The 20294-nt window shown below is 49.8% G+C and overlaps 1 protein-coding gene across 3 annotated transcripts in view; it reads right to left on the reverse strand.

The window, feature by feature from the left end:
• Positions 1-20294, reverse strand: part of EXOC6B (exocyst complex component 6B) — a 313474-nt gene that overhangs the window by 116256 nt on the left and 176924 nt on the right. For all 3 annotated transcript variants that reach the window (XM_064448801.1, XM_064448800.1, XM_064448799.1), the window contains exons 9-15: positions 10544-10627; positions 10335-10381; positions 8993-9113; positions 6395-6466; positions 5854-5951; positions 4873-4978; positions 3593-3702 (exon numbers count right to left, since the gene is read on the reverse strand). In XM_064448801.1, the coding sequence (XP_064304871.1) occupies positions 3593-3702; positions 4873-4978; positions 5854-5951; positions 6395-6466; positions 8993-9113; positions 10335-10381; positions 10544-10627 (638 nt within the window). The remainder of the gene's footprint in view (positions 1-3592; positions 3703-4872; positions 4979-5853; positions 5952-6394; positions 6467-8992; positions 9114-10334; positions 10382-10543; positions 10628-20294) is intronic.

Raw genomic sequence — 20294 nt, forward strand, 5'->3', positions numbered from 1 at the left:
GCAGGAAGCAAAGATTCACAAAGCTGCGCCTTTCGGGATTTCCCTGGGAAATCCACCAGTGCCCACCCCTAAGGACGGTGGAGGTGCAGAACGGCCGAGGCTGGCAGGGGAGCCAGTGGCTGCAGCTTCCAGCATCTACTGGGACTGAGAAAGCGCAGATGAAAAACAAGGGCTTTTGGACTTTATGCCAGCTGTTCTCACTAAACCACCACAGCAGTCAAAGAGGTCGTGCTGGAAAAGCTTGCCTTTTTTTTTTTTTTTTTGATTCAAACGTCAACCTGTCATCAGGGCGTCGAAATTAAACAAGCCAGTTACTGTCTGGCTGCGCGTACGCCCCGAGACAGTCACGCTCTTGGCCGCTGCCCGACGCCGCAGCCCGCGCTGACGGCACGAGGTTCCCGTATCACCGAACGCGTTGCAAATTGCGGGTTTGCTTCAATCGCTCGCTTCAGCTGCGGGAACATCTCAACCATGATAGCCTCCGGGCGTAAACAAGTAGTGCTTAATAATACTGCTTCGCGTTTCCATGCTGCTTTTACTTCTTCAAAGCACTTCTAACCGAGCTTTCTCTGCGTCCAAGCACCGCGTCCGAAGGTTCCCTATTCTCGCTTTGGTTGTTGTTGGCTGCAAAAGCTAGAAAACCAGGTTGTAACTTCAGTTAGGTGGCGGGCCAAGCGGCCTGGCAACCCCTGCGGTTGGGTTCCACCGGAGCAGAGGGATCTGCACCATCTCCCACGAGGTCCACGCACTAAGGGAAAAAAAAATGGAAGCATTCCTTGGAAAAAAAGAAGAGCAGGATTTGTCCCGGCGCCGCTCTGCGATCCCCCAGGTCTCCCTTGGTTCAGCAGAGGAGGTAAGTGAGGGTGGCAACAAGAGCGGCGGGGGTTAGCCGTTGCCTTGCCCAGCACCCTCCCAGCTGAAATGATGGACCAAAGGGTAGCTCACACCAACAGCCCAGACCCACTGCCCGGACCAGCAGGGCCAGGCAGCAAAGGGTAATGGTACCAGCTGTACGACACCGACTTCTGACCGTGAAGTAGAGGTTGGGCCTTGGTTCAACAGAAAGGTGGGATCTCAGTTCTCAATATGCGAGAAGGAAACAAAGCGCCCCAAAACGAGCGATATTTTTCCCGCGGGCTGCTCACTACGTGTGCCCGAAGCCAGTTTGATTTACCAGCTTTGTCACCAGGCTTGGTCTACAACCACAGGCCACTACGAACGCAGAAGCAACTACAGGAGCTATCAAGGAAACCACATCTCCTCTCTCCTAAAGTGGGCTTCCAAAGGTCCAACCTGATTTAGTTGTTCTGATTTTTTATTTTGTTTTATTTTTAATAACTTTACGCACTTGCATTATTTTCAGGACTTTAAGAATTGTAGCCCGAGTGCTTTCAGCATTGGTGCTTTGTTTGAAAAAAAAAAAAAACAAAACCAAACAAAGTCCTGGTAGATTAGAGCTGACGCCTCATCCTCCCACCCACCGTTTTCCAAAGATATTCCCTATCTTTACGATGGGAAATTCCACTGGAGCCTGCAGAAGCTTTCCAACGAGGGGATGCTTCATAAGACACATCCTCGATGAGCTCAAACAAACGCTTTTTAACAAACGCAGAACTGCTGAAAATACAGAGGTTTTCTTTCTCCTAATCAAATTAATAGAGCCAAACCAAAAAAATGTGCAACCCCTATAAATGCAGAGCGAGCTCCAAATTTTCTTCAAATACTTGAAAAGCAAAATAACTTTCACAAGCATATCAACATAAAGGAGAACACTCCCGTCCAACAAATACAAGGAGCGAGTTTAAAAAAATAATTAGAAAAAAAATACAAGCTCCGTTTTCTGCCATAGGCTCTGTTCTTCAGGAAAAGACCGCAGAGTATTTAAGCGAACTGTCTGGGTTAATGACAGCTGATGTCCCGTATCCCATAGCAGTAGTCATGACCTTCAGGCCTCCCGTGACTGACGGGCTGACCCCAATCACTCCAGGGTGCAAGGTAAATGACAACCGAAGAAGAAAAAGAAAGAGAAGAGAAAGAAAACTTGCTGCCGGCTTTGTAGCCAAGCTTCCTAATAAAACCTAATTCAAGCTGTCAGGGTGAAATGAAGAAAGTGTCAACAGGGGTTTTCAGAGAAATATTCCAAATGTTTGGCTAGAAATGCCAAGAGCTCAGCTCCCTTCCCCCAGCCCAACACCGCTCCTCAAAAAGGGCTGGAAAATCCAATGTCGAAAGGAATTTTAATAACGTGTCCGGGGGGACCGCTGAGGAGGGACCCAAGGGGACACTTTTCTTCCCTTCCCTGACAAACCCAATCATCTCCGTAATGGTGAAGAGCACAAAACTCGCAAGGGAAGTGCCGACGGTGGGGTTCGGTGAAACCAGCATCCGTGTGAAATCGGACCGTTCTGCCGCCTTTAGAAACCGAGATGTTTAATGGTGACCCACAGGTTAAGAGCCTTGGGAGCCACCAAAGAGAACAACCTGCCACCAGTGAAAGGTTGAGATTAAACGTGGCGCGAGACACATCCTGTGCTTCCACATCAACCAATGAGCTACCACGTCCCCTAGAAGGTGGAGAGAAAGTGCCTCTCCAAATTACTATCCTTCACACAAAGGAAGAGAATTAAAACCCTGAAGAGCCTTGTGTAGGCCCTGGAACATCTGGCGAGTCCCCAGAACGCTGCCCTAGCTTCTCATCAGCACTGCGGCAACGTCCAGCCTCAGGCCACGGCCAGGACACGAAGCTGCCGAGGGAGGTGAACCCCCCACCCCACAGTCCAACCTCTTGCGAGTAGGGTGCTGCAAACGGTCAGAGGGGAAGAAGGATCCCTCCCCCAAGTAAAAAATCTTGTTATTCATTTATATACCTCTACCAAGATGAAGACGTTACTGGGTGCAAAAAGAAAGCACCGACTTGCAGTTTCTGGCTAATAGAGCTGTTTTCCAGTCTCACACGCGTACACAAGGGGAACCCCAGCATCAAGGCACCTTGGGATGGAGAAGGGAGGGTAAACGCATGGACTAGTTTGGAGGCTTAAAAAAAAAAAAAATCAGATTATTTGTATATAAACTCCCATGGGAAACAAGAAAAACAAAAACCCTAAACCAGCAGCCGAAACTCGTGAACACACAGGGCAAATCAAAGCCTCGAGCCTTCCTGCCAACACGCTCCTGGAGGCACAGCGCGGGGAGGCCACGCGGAGGTTGGAGGCCGTGCACCAGGCACTGACCCGACGACCAGTGGGCATCACTATCCTTCTTCCTGAGACAACCAGATTCATCTATTTAGTACGACTGACTCGGACACGTCTCAGAGGGAAAGCCCCCTCATTTTTTATACAGCTAGTACGGCTCTGGGCTATCTTTCCCTACATGAGGCAGCTATTTTTGAAGACTCGGCGAGCTCTTTGTATGCACAAAGGATGCTACCGCTCCAAGGAGACCACCAGCCGCCTCCAGCCCGGCCAGGGTATATCCAAGCAGCTGAGCAACGTGAGGGGTTGAGGGAGAGAACTCATATTTTAATCCCATTGGGCTCTTTCAGTGCAGACAAAGCCTCCGTATTACAAGTATTAGCACACTCATCCCCTACCTCAGATGAAGGTCTTCTGAAAACTTCAGACAGGCGTAGATGAATTCCTTAATCTGATTGTAAACTTTAGGCACAAACTCCGAAAAGGGGAACTTCTTTGGAAATGGTTGCTGTAAAACACAGGAGAGAATTCAAGTCGAAGAGCAGATATTTAGCAGGAGTGACGACCTCTTTCCAGCAACGTGTTCCAAGCAGTCAAATGAATTCTAGTATTTAGCTAAGTCCGGCAATGAAACAACAAGCCAGCATTTACTGTATATTATATAAACATTTCAGCCAAGTGAGAGACCAGATAATCACTTACAAATGGCACGCGGGTGCATAAGGGATTTGGAGTCTGAAATGCGCTGGGAGGGAACTTGCAGCTAGGAGGGAGCAGGCAGCACAACGCGACCGTCACTCCCTCTCCCAACTCCCTAACTCATACGAAAAAGCCCCGTTGGAGAAATTCTCAGCTTTTATCTCCCACCCGCACAAGGTGTTTTGCTCGGTCACCTCCCACGGTTGCTGCCCAAGGTGAGCACTTGCTTACAACACCAAAAGCCAAGAGGAAACAGATGTCCTCTCCCAAATTTTTCCAACCAGGTTTTACCCACAGCACATACATGCCTGGGAGGTGCAGAGCGTAACCGTAAGAAACTGGACCCCATGATAGAGTTTTGGGGAAGGACGCAGACTTTCTGAAATCTAAACACTTGACTTGGATCGAAAACCCTCCCAGCCCTAATTAAATTCACCGGGCTCGGAGCTCTCTGGCTGCCAGATGTGAAGCAGAAGGCCAAGCAGGCTTTTAAGGGACACTGACTAGGTCAAATTTGGCTACACCTCGCTCCTGCAAGCACACGCTCCTACAACAGCCAAGATACACCGTTTTCTCGAGCTTTAATTCTTTTCTTTAAATAAGAGTTTAAAACAAATAAAGGTCAATAACACGGTCCATGAAACGGGAATAAAATAACAATTGCAGCAGATATTTCTAGTCTCTTGTCTACTGCAGGCGCTGTTCGGCTGCGATAGTGCACTGTGATCTGAAAACAAAATCGATGAGGTATTGCTAGACATGCTTGCCTCATCCACGCCAGAGAAATCTAACACATGGAAAGTATATTTTTTCTTTTCCCTTGTTTTGCTTTTTTTGTTGCTTATTTTGGGGTGGGCTTTTTCGGTGGTTGGGGGTTTTTTTGGACCCTTTCATCTGCGGCTCTCAATGCCACTACCCAGGGCGCGGGTTTTCCTGCACCGGCAGAGACGCGGTGCCGCTTTCCCCGTTTCAGGATTACCTTCTCAAGTTCTGCATCCTGGAACGGGAACTGTCCAACTATTTTCTTATAAACCTCTTCATTTGTCACCGGGATGGGACTGTAGTTGTCTGAATCGAGTATATTTCTACGAAAAGAAGAGAACAGTTAGACAGACAGCTCTGTGCCGACAGACCAAGCACAACTTTGCAGATTTACTGCTCAGTTGGGAAGCTCTTAGGAAGCAGGTGCCAGTCAATGATGTGATCCCGCCTTCGTGACTGCTGAAATCCTCTTCGCTGCAGCCAAACACAAGGCTTTCTCCCAGCTTCCAGCCTTCGTTGTGCATAAAGCCACGACCAGAGTTTAGTCCAGACTGGGGCCTCGGCAGCAGGCCTTGGTAAAGCCCATGTGAGCTTCAGTCCTGCCTGACTCGAGGAAGATGGAGGCTGAGCTACCAGGGCATTGACAATCCTCCAGCACCTCTTCCCAATGCCCCATGCCCTGAGACACATCAGTCCTCCCGGGACCATCACAGGATGAGCTGGTGGCTCCCGAGCACAGTGTGGGACCCTGGATAATATATCATGTCCCACCTGCAGGCAACTGCTCAGCTCACGGCCGTGCCTGCAGCAGCAGCACCGCGATACGCCACCGATGGCCGGAGACACACGTGCCTCAGTGCCGGAGCAAGGGCACAGTATCGCAACTGCAGCATCAGGTTCTTGCATCCTTCCACCCACCGACTGTCAAAGCGAGCTCCATAATGAAACCATAACCTTACCCCTCCGGGACGTAAAACCTCTGGTCTACACCGATTCATGGCACAGATCTCAGCACACACAGGATCCTCACAACTGTGTTTAAATTGGCTCCCCCAGGTCCAAGGAGAGCCCAGGCTGAAGCCCACTGCTGCCCAAAATTTAAACATGAGCTTGCTATTAATCTCTCAAAAGATTTTATTTATGGGCCAAAACTACTCTCTAAGGCACATCTCATGAGTTTGCTTGAAGAACTTCTTACCTGAAAACTCCTAACCATTTCTTCAGCAGGGTTTCACTGTACTGGTCTTGGATCTCCAAGAGCATGTCAAAGAGCTGGTTCACCGGGAAGCCGTATCCCTGCAGTAGGGAGGGGGAAGAGAACAACTTCAGGTAAGAAAAAGTCACCAAGAGGCAGCTGAAGATTGTTTTCGCTATTTAACTGGGAGCACGTGGGCAAATTCTCCCCTACCACCACCTAAATCCCTGGTGGCGGGACTTAGGCAGCAACTTAGCGAGGTGGTAGGACCAAGGGCTATTCAAGGCTGGGCTGGGCACAGGCAGGAGGCACAAGGGCTTGGCAAGGTGGCCAGGGCTCCGTCCTTGCCCACGGGCTGGCCACGCCACGCGCAGGGTGAACCAGGCTGCCCACCGGGCGCCACAATTCGTGCACCGCAATGCCAAAAAAGCAGCTGGGCCACCACAGCAAGCCCACATCAGCCATTTAACCCTGCCAACGGACCCCGTCTGTGAGCAGCACAACTGTCGGCTGAGATAAAGAGCGGTTGCCAACAGCCGCGTACCTGGAGTGTATCTGCAAAGAGGACGATGAGGTTCTTCAAGTCTAACACCAGGCTTGGGTCCGAGCAGTAGGACTGCAAAGAAGGGGAGAAGTTAAAACATGGTTTTAACTGCAGCACGCAGGAAAAATATTGCCCTCAGCCCTCCTGCGTTATCACTCGAGTGATAATAAATACATAGGCACGCCGTACAGCCTTATGATCAGGAGCTTTTATCCTACAGCCCATGCCCTAAAGTTGTACAGGGCAAGGGAAGGCACGCTGATAAGGGTATCTCTCCTCGTAATGCGCTGCTCTTGAGGCTCTCCATGATGAATAAGGATTTTGGTTGCTCTAGAGATACCTGAAGTGTCTCTAAGATTACCCAGGAGCTGCTGGGGAAGCGAGAGGAGATGAAGCAAATCAGTGCGCTGTCATACCGAGACGACAGCAGCGCCTCTCATTTAATATTTAGTGTGTTGTGTCTGACGGTAACGAAGCATCGCAGCGAGGCATCCCCGAGCCTCATGCGAAGGCTGCATTGCTAAGTGGTTCAGGCTGAGCAAAAAACCACGCTGCATGCCTGTATTTCAGCAACACTGATGGTCAGAGCTACAAAACAAGTGTTTATTGCAGGTCAGGGCGCTGCTTGAAACCCACAAGACACAAGTCAGCCCAGCGACAGGGCTGGTCGGCGCCCCAGAGCCACCCCGTGTCACCCAGGGGCTCCGTGTGCTCGCTGGACACAGCAGACAACCGCCCTGCGCTGAAATACGTAAAGTTTCAGACAGACTCTTACCAAATATAGAATCAGTGATCATAAGCTGGAAGGAGAAACAGATTTAAAGCTCACTGGAAACACAAGGAGGAATGACTCCATTAATCAATGTGAAAGACTGGAAGAGACACATTTTCCATTTCACTGTCCAAAAAAGAAAGTCAGAAAGAAAGATAATGCCCTAAAGCTATCAGAAGTGATAAAAGATGTCCCCGTCTGCAGCAAGGAAGAAAATCCAGGCATAAGTTTGGCTGAACGGGAAGAACCGAAACAGGCTCGCTGACATGAGAGCCCTCCATGAAGTCTCAACGGCAATATGGGACGGACGGCACCGGTCCGTACGGGAGCTGGAGGCTGAGCAGTGCTTAGAGATGACAGCGATGGCCACAGCAACAGCGTTGAGAAATCATGTAACATTTCATGGTTACTGGAAAAAAAAAACCCAACCAGTCTCGCCCGGCAGCTACTTCGCGCATTAAGTTTGGCATCGCTTGAAACAACTTGCCACGGCAACAAAGCTGGTAGAATTGAGAAACACCGTGTTTGTACCTGGCTTGCTCTCACGGCTTTCCCTGAGCAGAAAACCCCACTTAAAAAGAAAATAAACACAGGTTTACAACCTAGCGGGGTGCACACCTCCCTGTTCATCCCCTTCTGTAACACAGAAGCTTGTAAGTGGAAGGAGGCAGCTTTCCAGCCAACACAACCGCCGTGCCGGACGGAGCCAGGGCGCCCCGGGAAGCCCCTGTGGTCCCTCAACCCAACAAGCTCCAGGTCCATCACCTGGATTATCCCCACCCGCACAGGTAAAGCCAGGCAGCTCTTCAGCAACGCCACCCGTGGGCGACCACGCTAAGCTGAAGTCGGGGGCGCGTAAATGCAGAACTCGGCCTGGTGCGGAGGAAGCAGCATATTGTGTCTCCTCGCAGAAATTTTAGGGTTTTCTCCGCAAAGAGCAACGACACCGTTATCGCTTGGTACCGCGACGGGCGTGTCACGCCACGCCAGCTGCAGGCCTGCACCGACACGACCCGGCAGCATCCTCGTGCTTTCGGATGGCGCTGCCTTCCAGGAGCAGCAGTGGGATTTCAGGGATTTAATACTTTTTCCTGGAGAAAACGGCCCAACGGTTTGAAAACGGACTTGTGGAAAGTCGTTAATGCTTTGCCTTTTATGGTCAAATACAATTTTTTCATCCTGCTAACCAATAGGGTTTTCAGAGAACTCCAGCGCTCCCAGCTGAACCAGTACAACGTGACATCAGGTCATGCAAAACTGGAAGAAAATTGTACATTTTTTGCAATAGGCTTTGGGGTTTTTGCTCAAGGAGAGGAACACCGAAGCGATAAGCAATTTTTCCAAACTTCTTTCCATATTAAAGAATAAGAATTCTATTTAGCGTCTCTTCACGCACAAGTTATTTGCAGTTTGATAGCAGCCCGTTCGCTGCCATGAGCTTTAAGGGAATAGCAAACAGGGTCATACTTCAGTGAGCCAAATCGACGCTTTTTTCCCCAGTTTTCCGGGGCAAACCGACTCCCTCTGCTGGTGCTTTTCAAAAGTGATCGGCGAAGTAATGGGAAAAATACCAAACCACTGTTTTCTTCTTCCCAGTCCCCCAAAATAGTGAGAGTTCGGCACAGGGAAATGCGGTGCATCGAGAGGAGGGGGAAAAAAAGGCTGGAGAAAGCTTTCGGGGAAATAGCAGTTTATCTTCATGTTACTGTTTTAAACAAAGTCATTGGAAAAGAGGCAAAACAAAGAATCCTACTGTAAAAGCCAGTATTTCCAGCATGTCAAGTCATACTCAAGCAACAGTTGAGCGACCCGGGGCTTTTACTTACTGAATGTGTTCTTAGTGCTGCAATGGTTTTTGACAACGCCATCTCCCACAGCTCATCAATATAGGCTCTATTTACCAAGCCCTGCGTCGTATGCAAGATGTGATCTTCAACTACAAAAAACCTAATAGAGAGGAGAAAATGGGGCCGTTATCAGAAGTCACAGGTTTCGAGACATCAGAAGAGATCTGCAAACGCCGCCCGCGAGGGATGAAGCGGCATTCGCACCTCCACAAGCCTCCAGAGCCGCCTCAGATTTGCAATGGTATCTGTATCAAATACAGCCAGCGCTGAACACTTTATTCACCTATTTTTAACATCGCAGTATTTCAAACGATGTTTCACTGTATTACAGAAGCCAGCCAAAACACAGTTGCTCCTAGTGAGGCCACTCTGTGTACACACAAAGGCAGAATTTCCCCTCTCTAAGTTCTCCACCCCATTATCTCAACAAGAACCAGTGATTAAACTCCGCTCCAGCCAGCAGCAATTGCCTTACAATTGGTTAACGGCAGGGGAAAATACTCGCTCGCACCTGGATACGCCACACGTTCACAACCATATAAAGGCAATCAGTTCACTCCAATCTCCAGTTATCAAAGGTACTGGCCAAAAAGGAAAGGGTATTTTTCAGGGACCGAGCGCGGCACCGTGCGTTTTGAACAGCAACGCGCAAAATCTCAGCTGTGTTTTGTCGGGGAAACTCAGCCCGGGAGCACGGAGCTGCCTGAGAGGGTGAGCAGCGCACACTGCATTTGCAATGGTTGCAATTAGATGTTGAAATGATGATCGTTAGCTGAAGAAATTTCAACATCATAGCCTATCTTTGCTAGATTAGCCGTCTTAGGTTGCCTCCTCTTAGAGCTCGGCTGGTTTTGGAAGGCTCCTGTCAAATCTGAGTGCAATAACAAGCAGCTCACAGGAACAGAGGCTTGAGAATCACCTCCTCTACCAGGAAAATAATCAAAGAATAATTACCAAATACTAAAGAATAATTAAGGCAGAGGGCCTACTCATCTCATTAGTGGGGCAAGTAGATGCACATAGTCCAGAGAGATTATTTATCCTCAAATTCCCAGAACTGCGCTTGCCGGTACAAGAGCCGGCAGGTTCCTCCACGCTCCCACCAGTGACACAGCGAAGTTCACGGGTGCTATAAAATACACCCTAAAACACTTTAAAAAGCCCAAACCACCTTCCCCACCCTACCCCACCCCCCTGTTTTGGCTCCCTTTAAAGGACCCTCAGAAAGATCAACATTCCTTCCTCTCCCTTTCATTTCTGGGCTCCACGACAACACAGCGCACGCATATTTAGCGAGAAGGTATAGAAAAAGAACACCTACCCTACAATTTGATTAAAATACTTCCTGTAGCCATCTAAAGTTTCGTGCTGCAACAAAGAAGACGTGAGCAAAGATTAAAACCAAGGTGACCAAGAGCAATTGGAAATTAATAAGAGACCGCCCACCGGCAGCAACACGCCTAGAGATACCCCTCCGCTCCTTGGCTGGGCAGAGCAAGTTTGGGCGCTGCAAGCAGGGGACGGTCGTACCATGTTTGAAGGCGGCTGCAGGACCAATCTGGCTTGTTTTCTTCTCTGCTTCCTGTAGTAGCTCTCAAAGGTTTCTCGGGCACCCTGGAAAACAGAAGAGATTAATTCAAGTAATTGTAATGGTTCGCATTAACCGTTAACTTGCACTATACCGCATTTAAAATGCAAATCTCGTTCTTCCAGCATATCGGTGCGGCGCTCGCCTGCAAAATTCAATCCAAACATCAGACGACAAAGAGTTTTACTCTAAATACCAAGTAAAAAAAAAAAATCAGCTGTTCAGGTGTAAGAGCATCCGATGAACTCTACCTATTTTCCAGTATCGCCACGCAGATGTGGTATATGGAGGTGTGCAACCAGCTTCTCTACCAGACCACAACACGGACAAACATTAGATTCGCTTATCATGGGGACAGTGAAACAACCAAGTTCTAGTGTTAGCAAAAGAGGGGACAAACAATGCCAGAAATTCTTCCACTGCTTCATGGGTAGAGTGATGCAGAGCCACAAACATCAGGGAATTCAAGAAACACATCCTTGTGGGGGGTATAGCAACTTATGAGACCTGCCTATACAGCTGGGAAAAACAAAACAGGTTTTTGAGCTCATTCTTTCCCAACTTTACCATGGGCCTGAGCCTCCAGAGGAGCCGGTTAGTCCTGCAAGCCGAAGAGCCGAGCTCCCCTCCGTGGGCATCGCCCACCCACGCCGGGTGCTCCGGCGGGGACCTGAACCGCTCCTCTGGGGGCTTCTTCTGTAGGTGGCTTGTTTTACCAAGCCAGGCTACATCTGAGCATCCCCACCCAGGCAACAAACCCATGAGGATCCTCAAATGCCATCGACCTGCTGAAGCGTTCAGACATCCGCCTACTGCCCCGGTCCCCTAGGCTATGTAAAACCTTGCCGTTTTATCCCTGCCTGTTCCTCCCTCCTCCACACCCGCGCTGTTTTATGTCTGAAATTGGATTATAAACACTTCAGAGAAGGGACAAGGTCTTGCTTTGAACTGTTCTGAGCCAAAAAAAGAAGAAGAAGAAGAAAAAGTCTCATTTGGAATTCACAAAACAAACAACACGCAACAACAAATCTCACCTGAGCAAGGCACCAGCCATCAACCTTCTCTGCTACAAAAAACTGAATTAATTAAAAGACAAACCTGATGCTAATTTAATGATTCTCCAGCTACCGGGGCATTATACAACCAGGCTGCCTTAGGATGCCCCTGACTGAAGGGGTCTTACGAAATGTCTTACGACCCCCGAGGAGCCGTAGCCTGATTTGCTCCTTGTCTTCCACGATCTGGAGCTCAAGGCTCAAGGCAAAATTCAGCCTTACGGATGTGCCCAGGAGCATTCCCACCCAGTGCGGCCCTTCCCGACAGGGCTGAAATTAATCTGAAAAACCTTCTAGCGACCATGCAGAAGCATTGCAAAGATCATCCAGATTTATACTGCGGATTTTGTCTCTGAATTACACTTTTTATCCTAGCTGAATAGCAGGGGTACACAGGATGAGCACCTCCTGACCCATGCCGGGCACGTCCACCCAACCAATGCCCATACCTCCGCAAGGGACAAACTGGGATTGGGTACAAACCCAAGTCTTTCTCCTGTAATCCTGCATCAGCTGGAACCTACCAGTAATCTGACATTTTATGAAAGCTCTTCAGAAACAGAAACTATCTGGGAACAAGCATTTCCACATCATATGTCTTCTCAGTGCTCTCAAAAGCTGTTTTGCCCAGAAATGGAAGGGTCATGAGCCCGAAATCAATGTTCTACAGGTTAGACCCAGAACAGGGAGGATTATTACAGTTTTTATCAGGCTTAGAAACCGTACGAGGAGCAGCTGGAGTCCCTTGGTCTGTTCAGCCTGGAGCAGAGGAGGCCGAGGGCAGCCTCATGGCGCTCTGCAGCTCCCTCCTGAGGGGAGGAGGAGGGGCAGGGCTGGTCTCTGCTCTCTGGTGACCAACGCCAGGGCCCGAGGGGATGGCAGGGAGATGTGCCAGGGGAGGGTGAGGCTGGGCATTAGGAGAAGGTCCTTCCCCCAGAGGGTGGTGGAGCCCTGGCACAGGCTCCCCAGGGAGGCATCACGGCACCAGCCTGGCGATGTTCCAGAAGCACTTGGACAAGACCCTCAGAGACACGGTGTGAATTTGGGGTGTCCTGTGCAGGGACGGGAGCTGGGCTCAGTGGTCCTTGTGGGTCCCTCCCAGCTCAGGACATTCTGTGATTCTATGATAAGTATTAGCCTCCTTCAGAGCACCAACAACAGGCAGCTCTGACCCTGCTTTGAGCTCCTCTCTCAGGCCTGGGAGCTGGTGCTTCTCAGGATGCTGGTGTTACCCATCTCCTCTCAATTTTGAGGGTGCCACAGGAGAGCCAAGACAGAACGGGCTGTCCCGCTCCCACCCCACCACTGATGGGGCCTGACTTAAGGTATTTCTTAAATCCTGCTGCACCTCATCTCTCAAACCCTACACAGGTGGCACAAAACCCCCTCATCATCTCCATCCTGGCCAGGAGAGCAGCTCGTCTCTGGTGGCATCACTGAGATGACTGAGCGGAGCTGCTCGCTACCTTAGCGCAGCCCACTGCTACCAACGAATTTGTGATGCAAATTCAAAACCGAAGGTGGGGGTTTTCCCCATTTCTTTAATAAATTAACGTACAGCACCATCAAAGGCAAGAGCACACCGAGGTTCAGCCACAGCCGCCAGCGCAGCCGTGGCGGCGGTTGGTCGCTCACGCCAGCCACCGCGTTTAGCTTTATGCAACATCGTATGATCGGAGGGTAATTAATTCCCCGTTACTGAACACACATAAGCTCCATCTCCCCAAGCTACGCAGGCAAGATTTTGCGGTGACCTCGAAGACTTACTGGAAACTTGGAAAGCAGTTCATCATGAGCAGGGGGCTGGTCTGAAACCAATCAGCCCTTTTTCAGACCAGATTTTGAAGATTTCTGCTAAGATTACACCACAGCAATTCAGTTCAGCTGAAATCACTTTCCCTCATCCCCCCAGCTGAGCTCCGAGAAGAGATCGTTCCTGCCCACCCCACCCTCACCATGCTTTGCTTCAGGAAAGAAAGGCCAAAAGCCATCCCATATGCGACTCCGCTTCCAGCACAGCTCTGCCCATCCTCCCACCGCCCTGCGGCACCACAGCCCTCACCCCGTCGCCGCTCACCTCATTAAAAAGCTTCTCCATCTGATGTGACCGCTCTCCCACCAGCTCCTCAGAAGCACCCAGAGGATGGTGGAGATCATCAAGCGCTGGGAGAGGCAGAAGCCACCAGATCGTGGGGGACAGGGCAGCGGGAAGCGCGCGTTCCCCACGGCACGGCCGAGAGCTGAAATCCCCGACCCCATCACTCAGTTCCTTCGTCACTGGGGACAAACCATACACCAGGTTTCCATCCCTGTTTTACCGATGGCTTTGAGGAAGATGAAGCATCTGGACCAACTTCATAATATTCTCTGAAAATTAAACTACTTTGGATTGCATTTTCAGAGGAAAAAAATGTTTTCCACAGACACAAGAAGCAAGAGTGGCCTGAGCTGGGCTGGAGGTATCATACAAAGGATTCACTATAAGCCTGCCTTCTCAACCTTGGAGGGAAGCCCCTTCGGCCTCACAGGATGCTTCAAAGGTTTGGAAGCCAGGTCCTCCTTGTTCCAACCGAACAAATGGCTCTAACTGTAGTAAAAGAGAAGGAACAGCAAAGCCCTTTGAAACCTTTCCCCCAAAAATGTAGACCCTACTCATATTTTATGGGTTTCCCTAAAATTTATGGCCTAGAGACCTGCCAATCTGACCAAACCCATCTCCCTCCCAATGCACTGTTCCCCGTATCTTCTTTCTTGTGTCTTTTTTGACTGCCCCAAGAATTAGGGACTCCCTCATGAGAGGCCACTCCAATGAAAAACTCCTCCTCCAAAAAAATCTCTTTTGATAATATCCATGTTTTTCCTGCACATAATTTAATCCTTTTCTCTTAAGTGCATTCCTCCGTCATCTCCCCAGATCTTCTCATCGCGCACGTATTATTTTCTCCTAAAAACAGGAAGTCTTTCTTCCCCTTGGTGGCAGTTTTAGCTCAGACCACCCAGTTTCCCACATTTGACCTATTTAAGACTATTCAACTTATCAGGTCTTCAGATAATACTACTCCTCTGTACTCTATTGTTTAATAACGTTTTCCTCTAGGTAAAAAGGAAAGAAAAAAGGAGGAAAACCCCGACCAAACAGAAAGAAAGCACGCCAAAAAGATATCCAGAACAGACTGCGAGACCCTGTGTTTTAGACTACCCATATGAAACTCCACGCAGAAGTTGTACCTGGACCCTGTTCTCCTCTCCCCGCCCCATGCCTGGTGGCTTTCCACATTTAACCAATCCCGCCCTTACCTCCCGTTTTCAAAGGGACCTAAATGCTGTACGCAAGGAATCGTGAGAAGTGACTTTGAGAGCATCACGCAGGCTGTCCAGCCTCTCGGTCCAGGGAGGTGTCAGCCTCTGCTTGGAATATGTCTTGGGCTGAATAAAAGATTTGCTCTAAAACCTCCTGAGCGTTGCAGCGTGGCACGGTACCCAGGCAGAACGACACCTTCATCAACCAACGCTGCAGCAAAAACACCAGGCCGGAGCTGACCTGCACGCGAGCACATAAGCTCGGAGCAGAGCTGTGCACGCACGTGCCCCTTCCCTGCTCTCCGGGTCCCCTCGGTGGGAAACAGTCCAACTTTTTGCTTTCGTTTCCTTTCTCCAAAAAGCAGCTATTTTACTCTGTAAAGATGCTTTGCACCTGCAACGTGTTCCTTTTCCAACCAAACCCATGGTGCGCACGCAGAGCTCCAGCGGCACGTGGCAGGTCTCACAACGAGGACCACCCGGGACAGACTGAGGGAGCGACTCCCAGCCCCAGCCTCTCACGGACTTCCAAATCCACCCCCGACCGCCCGCAGAAGCAGGACGCTGCTAACGCGTATCGTTACGGAGGCAGCATCCCTGCCCCTTCTGGGTTTCTTGTGAGCTCAGCCCAGAACTTGGGTCAACCAAGTACTCGTGGCGGGGCGAGGGTCCCTCTCCTATTCATCTCTTCAGTTTTAATGACAATAGGTTTCACCCAATGCTCAATCTCTTGAAGTGAGCAGGAAGAATCCAAAGCTACGCTTCCAAACTACACGTTTATTGCAATCACCGGTCCAGGAAAAAAACCTCAATAATGCCTCATATTTTTAAAATTACCGGGCAGAACTTTCCTCCTCAAATTAGCTTCAGAGTTCACAGAGTTGGCAATGAGAGGCAGATAATTAAGATCGTAGACGAACACCACATAAGGGAAAACAGAATATAATCACAAGAATGCAAAAACAACAGCTGAAAAAAAAAAAACAACCAAAAAAGTTTCATAATTCAGGAGCAGCAGAGAGCTGAAAGCAAACCTAGTTGTGAATTGCACGGGGAGAAACATGCTCTAGGTTTTATTCTGCTCTTGTCCTCGGCAAATAATTAAAACGCCCAGTAAAACGGGACTTTCTGGATCCAGAACATGTAGATGACAATATTTTGGATTACTAAATTTCTGCTTACCCGGAAGCAGAAGCGCACCCTGCGTACGACTGGGTAACACGTACCATCGATCACCCATTGCTCCCACGGTGACACGACTGGCTGAGCCGCCTCAAACACTTCGCGCTCGCCACGTCGTTTAGTCCATTCCCCCAAAATGAGTGGACCTTCTAAGCTCTTACATGAAAATGCCATTACAATGACAGTGAGCAAGGTGACGTGCTACGGCAATATACGCTGCGTAGATTCCTGCCTCGATAAACCCAAGCTGCGCTTAGATCAGTGCATGTACGTGGACAGCAGTTAATCACACACGCAGAAGCAGCAGAACAAGACCCAGTTCGCTTGTAACAGCCTGGTTTCCAATCCACCGGAGAATGCTTTCGTAGCACCCGATCCACAGACCACACTGCTCGCATCACTGCAGCTCTGGTTTAAGCAAACAGCGATGAATTTGGCTTTCTTCCTTTTTACTGAGACTCTTAAACCCACGGCCCATCTGGATTTAGTAGTGTATTAGCACCAACTACTGCACAACCTGAGCTTCTCTGAAATTTACCTCTGGCTTTCACTGGCTCTTCTTCCTCCTTTGACTTTCATCCACAAAAATGCTCAGGTGCACGTTTCAGGAATTCTCCTGCCTTGAGAAGAGGCTCACACAGCATCTCACAAAAAGCACAGCTCCACTCTACAGCCCATCTCAAGGGCTTGCACGACTGTTTCCCAAGGAGCAGGTCAGTATTCATCTACCCATGAAAGTCTCCTTTCTAACAGCTCCTTGTTCACGTGGAAATTTACTCTGGAGCTCCCCAGATCCAAAACATTCTGCCTAAATTAAGACATCAGTGTGGATGGCTGAGCAGCTTGACGGGTACCTGGCCGGTGCCCATCCACACCTGGTAGGATGGTTGGGTTCAGAGCATTGTGGGCTAACAACAGATCACGCTCTACGTGGAGGCCTGTAACAAGTGGAGAACGACAACGGGAGTTGTGGGACCTGCCTCACTTAACATCTTCATCAATGACCTGGAGGAAGCAACGGACATGGCCTCATCCACTTTGCAGATGACACCAAGTTGGGGGAAAAGTCAATAAGCTCGAGGGCAAGGCCACCATCTGGAGGGGTCTTGGCAGGCTGAAGGAATCGGCCAACACGAACATGAGGAAATTCAATAGGGACAAACGCCAAATCTCACACATGAAAAGGAAGAACCCCTGAACCCCTTGCAGCAATACAGAGGGAGGACCACTGCTTTGGGAGAAGCCCTGTGGATAAGAACCCGAAGTTTTGGCAGACAGCAAGCTGAACACGAGCCAGCAGTGCATCCTTGCAGCCAAAGTAGCCAAAAGTGTCTGGGGACCTAACCCTAATACCTACGAGGAGGTCACTCAGCAGACGAAGCCAGGCCAACTCCTCACAGCGGTGCCCGGCAGCAGAGACAAAGGTACAGGTACAAAGGAAACACAGGCATTTTGACTGGTTGTAACAAAAATGTTTTTTACAACAAGAACAGTCAGGCAGCAGGAAGAGTTCCCTAAAGCTCTCCATCCTTGGAAGCTTTCAAGACCAGACTGGATAAAGCCCTGGGAAAGCTGGTCTGATCTCACAGCTGACTTGCTCTGAGCAGGAGGTTGGACCAGAGACCGCCCGAGGTCCCTTCCCACCTGGATGACCCTATCCTGTGAGAAACACGCTTGACAAAGAGTCTACGCAGACATTTTGAAGTCTTCGGGTATATTACACATGGCTTATTTCCCAGCCTGGGCTCCAAATGTCCTGCTCACCAGCCACTTCCCATGTGTCATGTTCTGCGAGGAGGAAGGGCCAGAATTGGGGCCAGAAGTCCCATTTCGAGGGCGTTATAGTCACAGTTTAGCCAATCCCAGTCTCATTTCAACAAGCAACGGTATATTCCTTTTCCCTCATGTCACTGAGCAAGAGTGCTGTGGTGTGTCACCCCTCACCTGGCTGAAACCGCCCCTACAGACAGTGTTTCATTTTCATTTGCCTACAAGCGCCAAACAACACTTGGCGTCGTATCAATGCCGAAGAGCCGCGCGGTCAAACCTGGATCCCGCTTGTACTCCCTTGCTGTAACCCCAGAGTCTCACGGGCATACCCCAGACCAGACCCACACGTACAACCCCTGCCCCGACAGCTCAGAGCAGCTGCTTGGATGGGACCTGCCTTGTTAAAAGCAGCAGAGAAGTTTTAAAATCCTGCAAATAACTACTTTTTACACCAAAATTACTTAAAGGGAGCCGTTTGTTTTAAGGAGAGATGATCGTCCGGCACTTAAAGAAACCAACAGGAACTTGAACACTTAGTTAGAAATAAGTTGCAAGAAAATGAGCTTGGAAAATAAGTTTAACATGCCCTGAAGATCCACCAAGACAAGAGAACATCAGTAGCCACTAATAAAACACAAAGAAGTCTGACTCTGAAGCAGATGCTTAACTCTAAAAACATAAATATTCCCAAATAACATCACGGAGGCACACGGGTACACGTGCAGGTGCTCAGCACCGAGCATGTAAGCGCTTTGCTGAATCAGGATCAAAAAGGAGGCTCTTGCTCAGCCCTGTGGAACCGCTTGTTGACTGTAAACACCACCTCGATACTGAAAACAAAAAGATAAAGCGAACCAGAAAACTGCGTGGGGGGAAGAGAGAGCAGCAGTACGGCAAGCGCCGCTTTTGAGGTGAGCCTCTCCCTCGGAGGGTTGCAGAGCTGTGCACGCTCACCGGCGGCCGCGCTCGTCCCCACGTGTCCTGCACGGCTGAACGAGCAGTGGCGAGCGGAGAGCGCCCACAGCCCCACCTTGTCCTCGGCAGGGGTGTCTCCGCCATCCTGGCTGGGCTGATTTTCTGTGCGGCTCTGCTGGCCGGTGTCTCGCTGCACTGAGCATCGCTTCCTGCAAATTAAAGGGCCACGGGCACAGGCTTGGAGCCAACTCCTTCCTACCAGCTCAGCCCAGGCAGGATTTGATCTCTGCTTCACCTAACCCTGACTCCAACCAGTACACCAGACGGAAGATCGTCACCCATTTCTCCTTTAAATTGGTAAATCCCAAGTTTCAAAGTGAATTTCATTTTCCAGATGCTTCAGGGCTTGTGTCCAACAATGGTGCGCTGATAGGAACCGCCCGACTTACTGGACTTGTGCTCAAGTGCTTAAAAACAGTAACTGAGACCTAGCAAAGAGGGAGAAGGGCCAAGGAGCACGATGGAAGGCCGTGCAAAGGAACGGAGCGCTCCAGAGATCCCATGGTACCAAAGTCACAGGCTAGTCAGTTGAAAGAAACTCTGAGAACTAGGGAGAGCCACAAGAGCAGAAAGCCCACCCAGAAGGGTCCGTAGGAGCTCCAGCCCTCCCTTCCCTCTCTCCCATTGTTTGTTTGGGAAGTTAATTTAAAGCAAAGTTTGAAAGCAAAAAAAAATTTACAAAGCAAAAGCAAGACGAAAGCAAAGCTTGAAGTCTGGTTCCAACAGATAGTTACCTCCCTCCTGCTCCACCAACTAGTCCGACGTGGTGGGCAGAAGCTGGCGGTGCCACCTCCATCCGCAGGGATGGAGAAGATGGGCGAGAAATGCCCTCCTGATCCCCCCAGGCAGGGCACCCGGAGCCCTGGTGAGCTCCCAGACAGCCCCAGTCAGGCAAACAAGGAATATATGGCCATCAATATACCAGAGAATTGGTTTTAGAGCCAGAGGGTAAAGATGCACGTGGCTTTTCTTTAGCTCTGAGGCAAAGCGGTACAAGAGCCACCGCTTGTGCTAGGGAAAACTTTGAGTCCTGTGCCAGGTCCTGCCTGACACAGCTTCTCCCTGCTTCCCACCGGCTTGGCCATGAAATAGTTAACTATGGAAGGAAATAGGTAAGATTTCCCCCTTTTTCCCCCTTCCTCCAAGGTGGATGCCCAACAGCTCCTCTCTCAAAGGAGCCGGGCTCCTTCCTTCCAGAAAATAAGGCCATTACCCCCCGTCCCACTGCCGGAGCCGGCAGCGCAGCATTGTTCCCCAGCCCTGTCTATAGGAAGCAATATCTATTTTCCATTTAGACGAGGGTAAAGCCTTTAATTTCACCCTCCTGGCTGCAGCTGGAGTTCCCTTTTAACTGCTTGGCCACGGGAGTGAAGACAGTTTTATATGGAAGAAAATGCTGAAAAGGCCACTT

This window comes from Phalacrocorax carbo, chromosome 4, assembly GCF_963921805.1.
Source record: "Phalacrocorax carbo chromosome 4, bPhaCar2.1, whole genome shotgun sequence".
Classification (NCBI taxonomy): domain Eukaryota; kingdom Metazoa; phylum Chordata; class Aves; order Suliformes; family Phalacrocoracidae; genus Phalacrocorax; species Phalacrocorax carbo.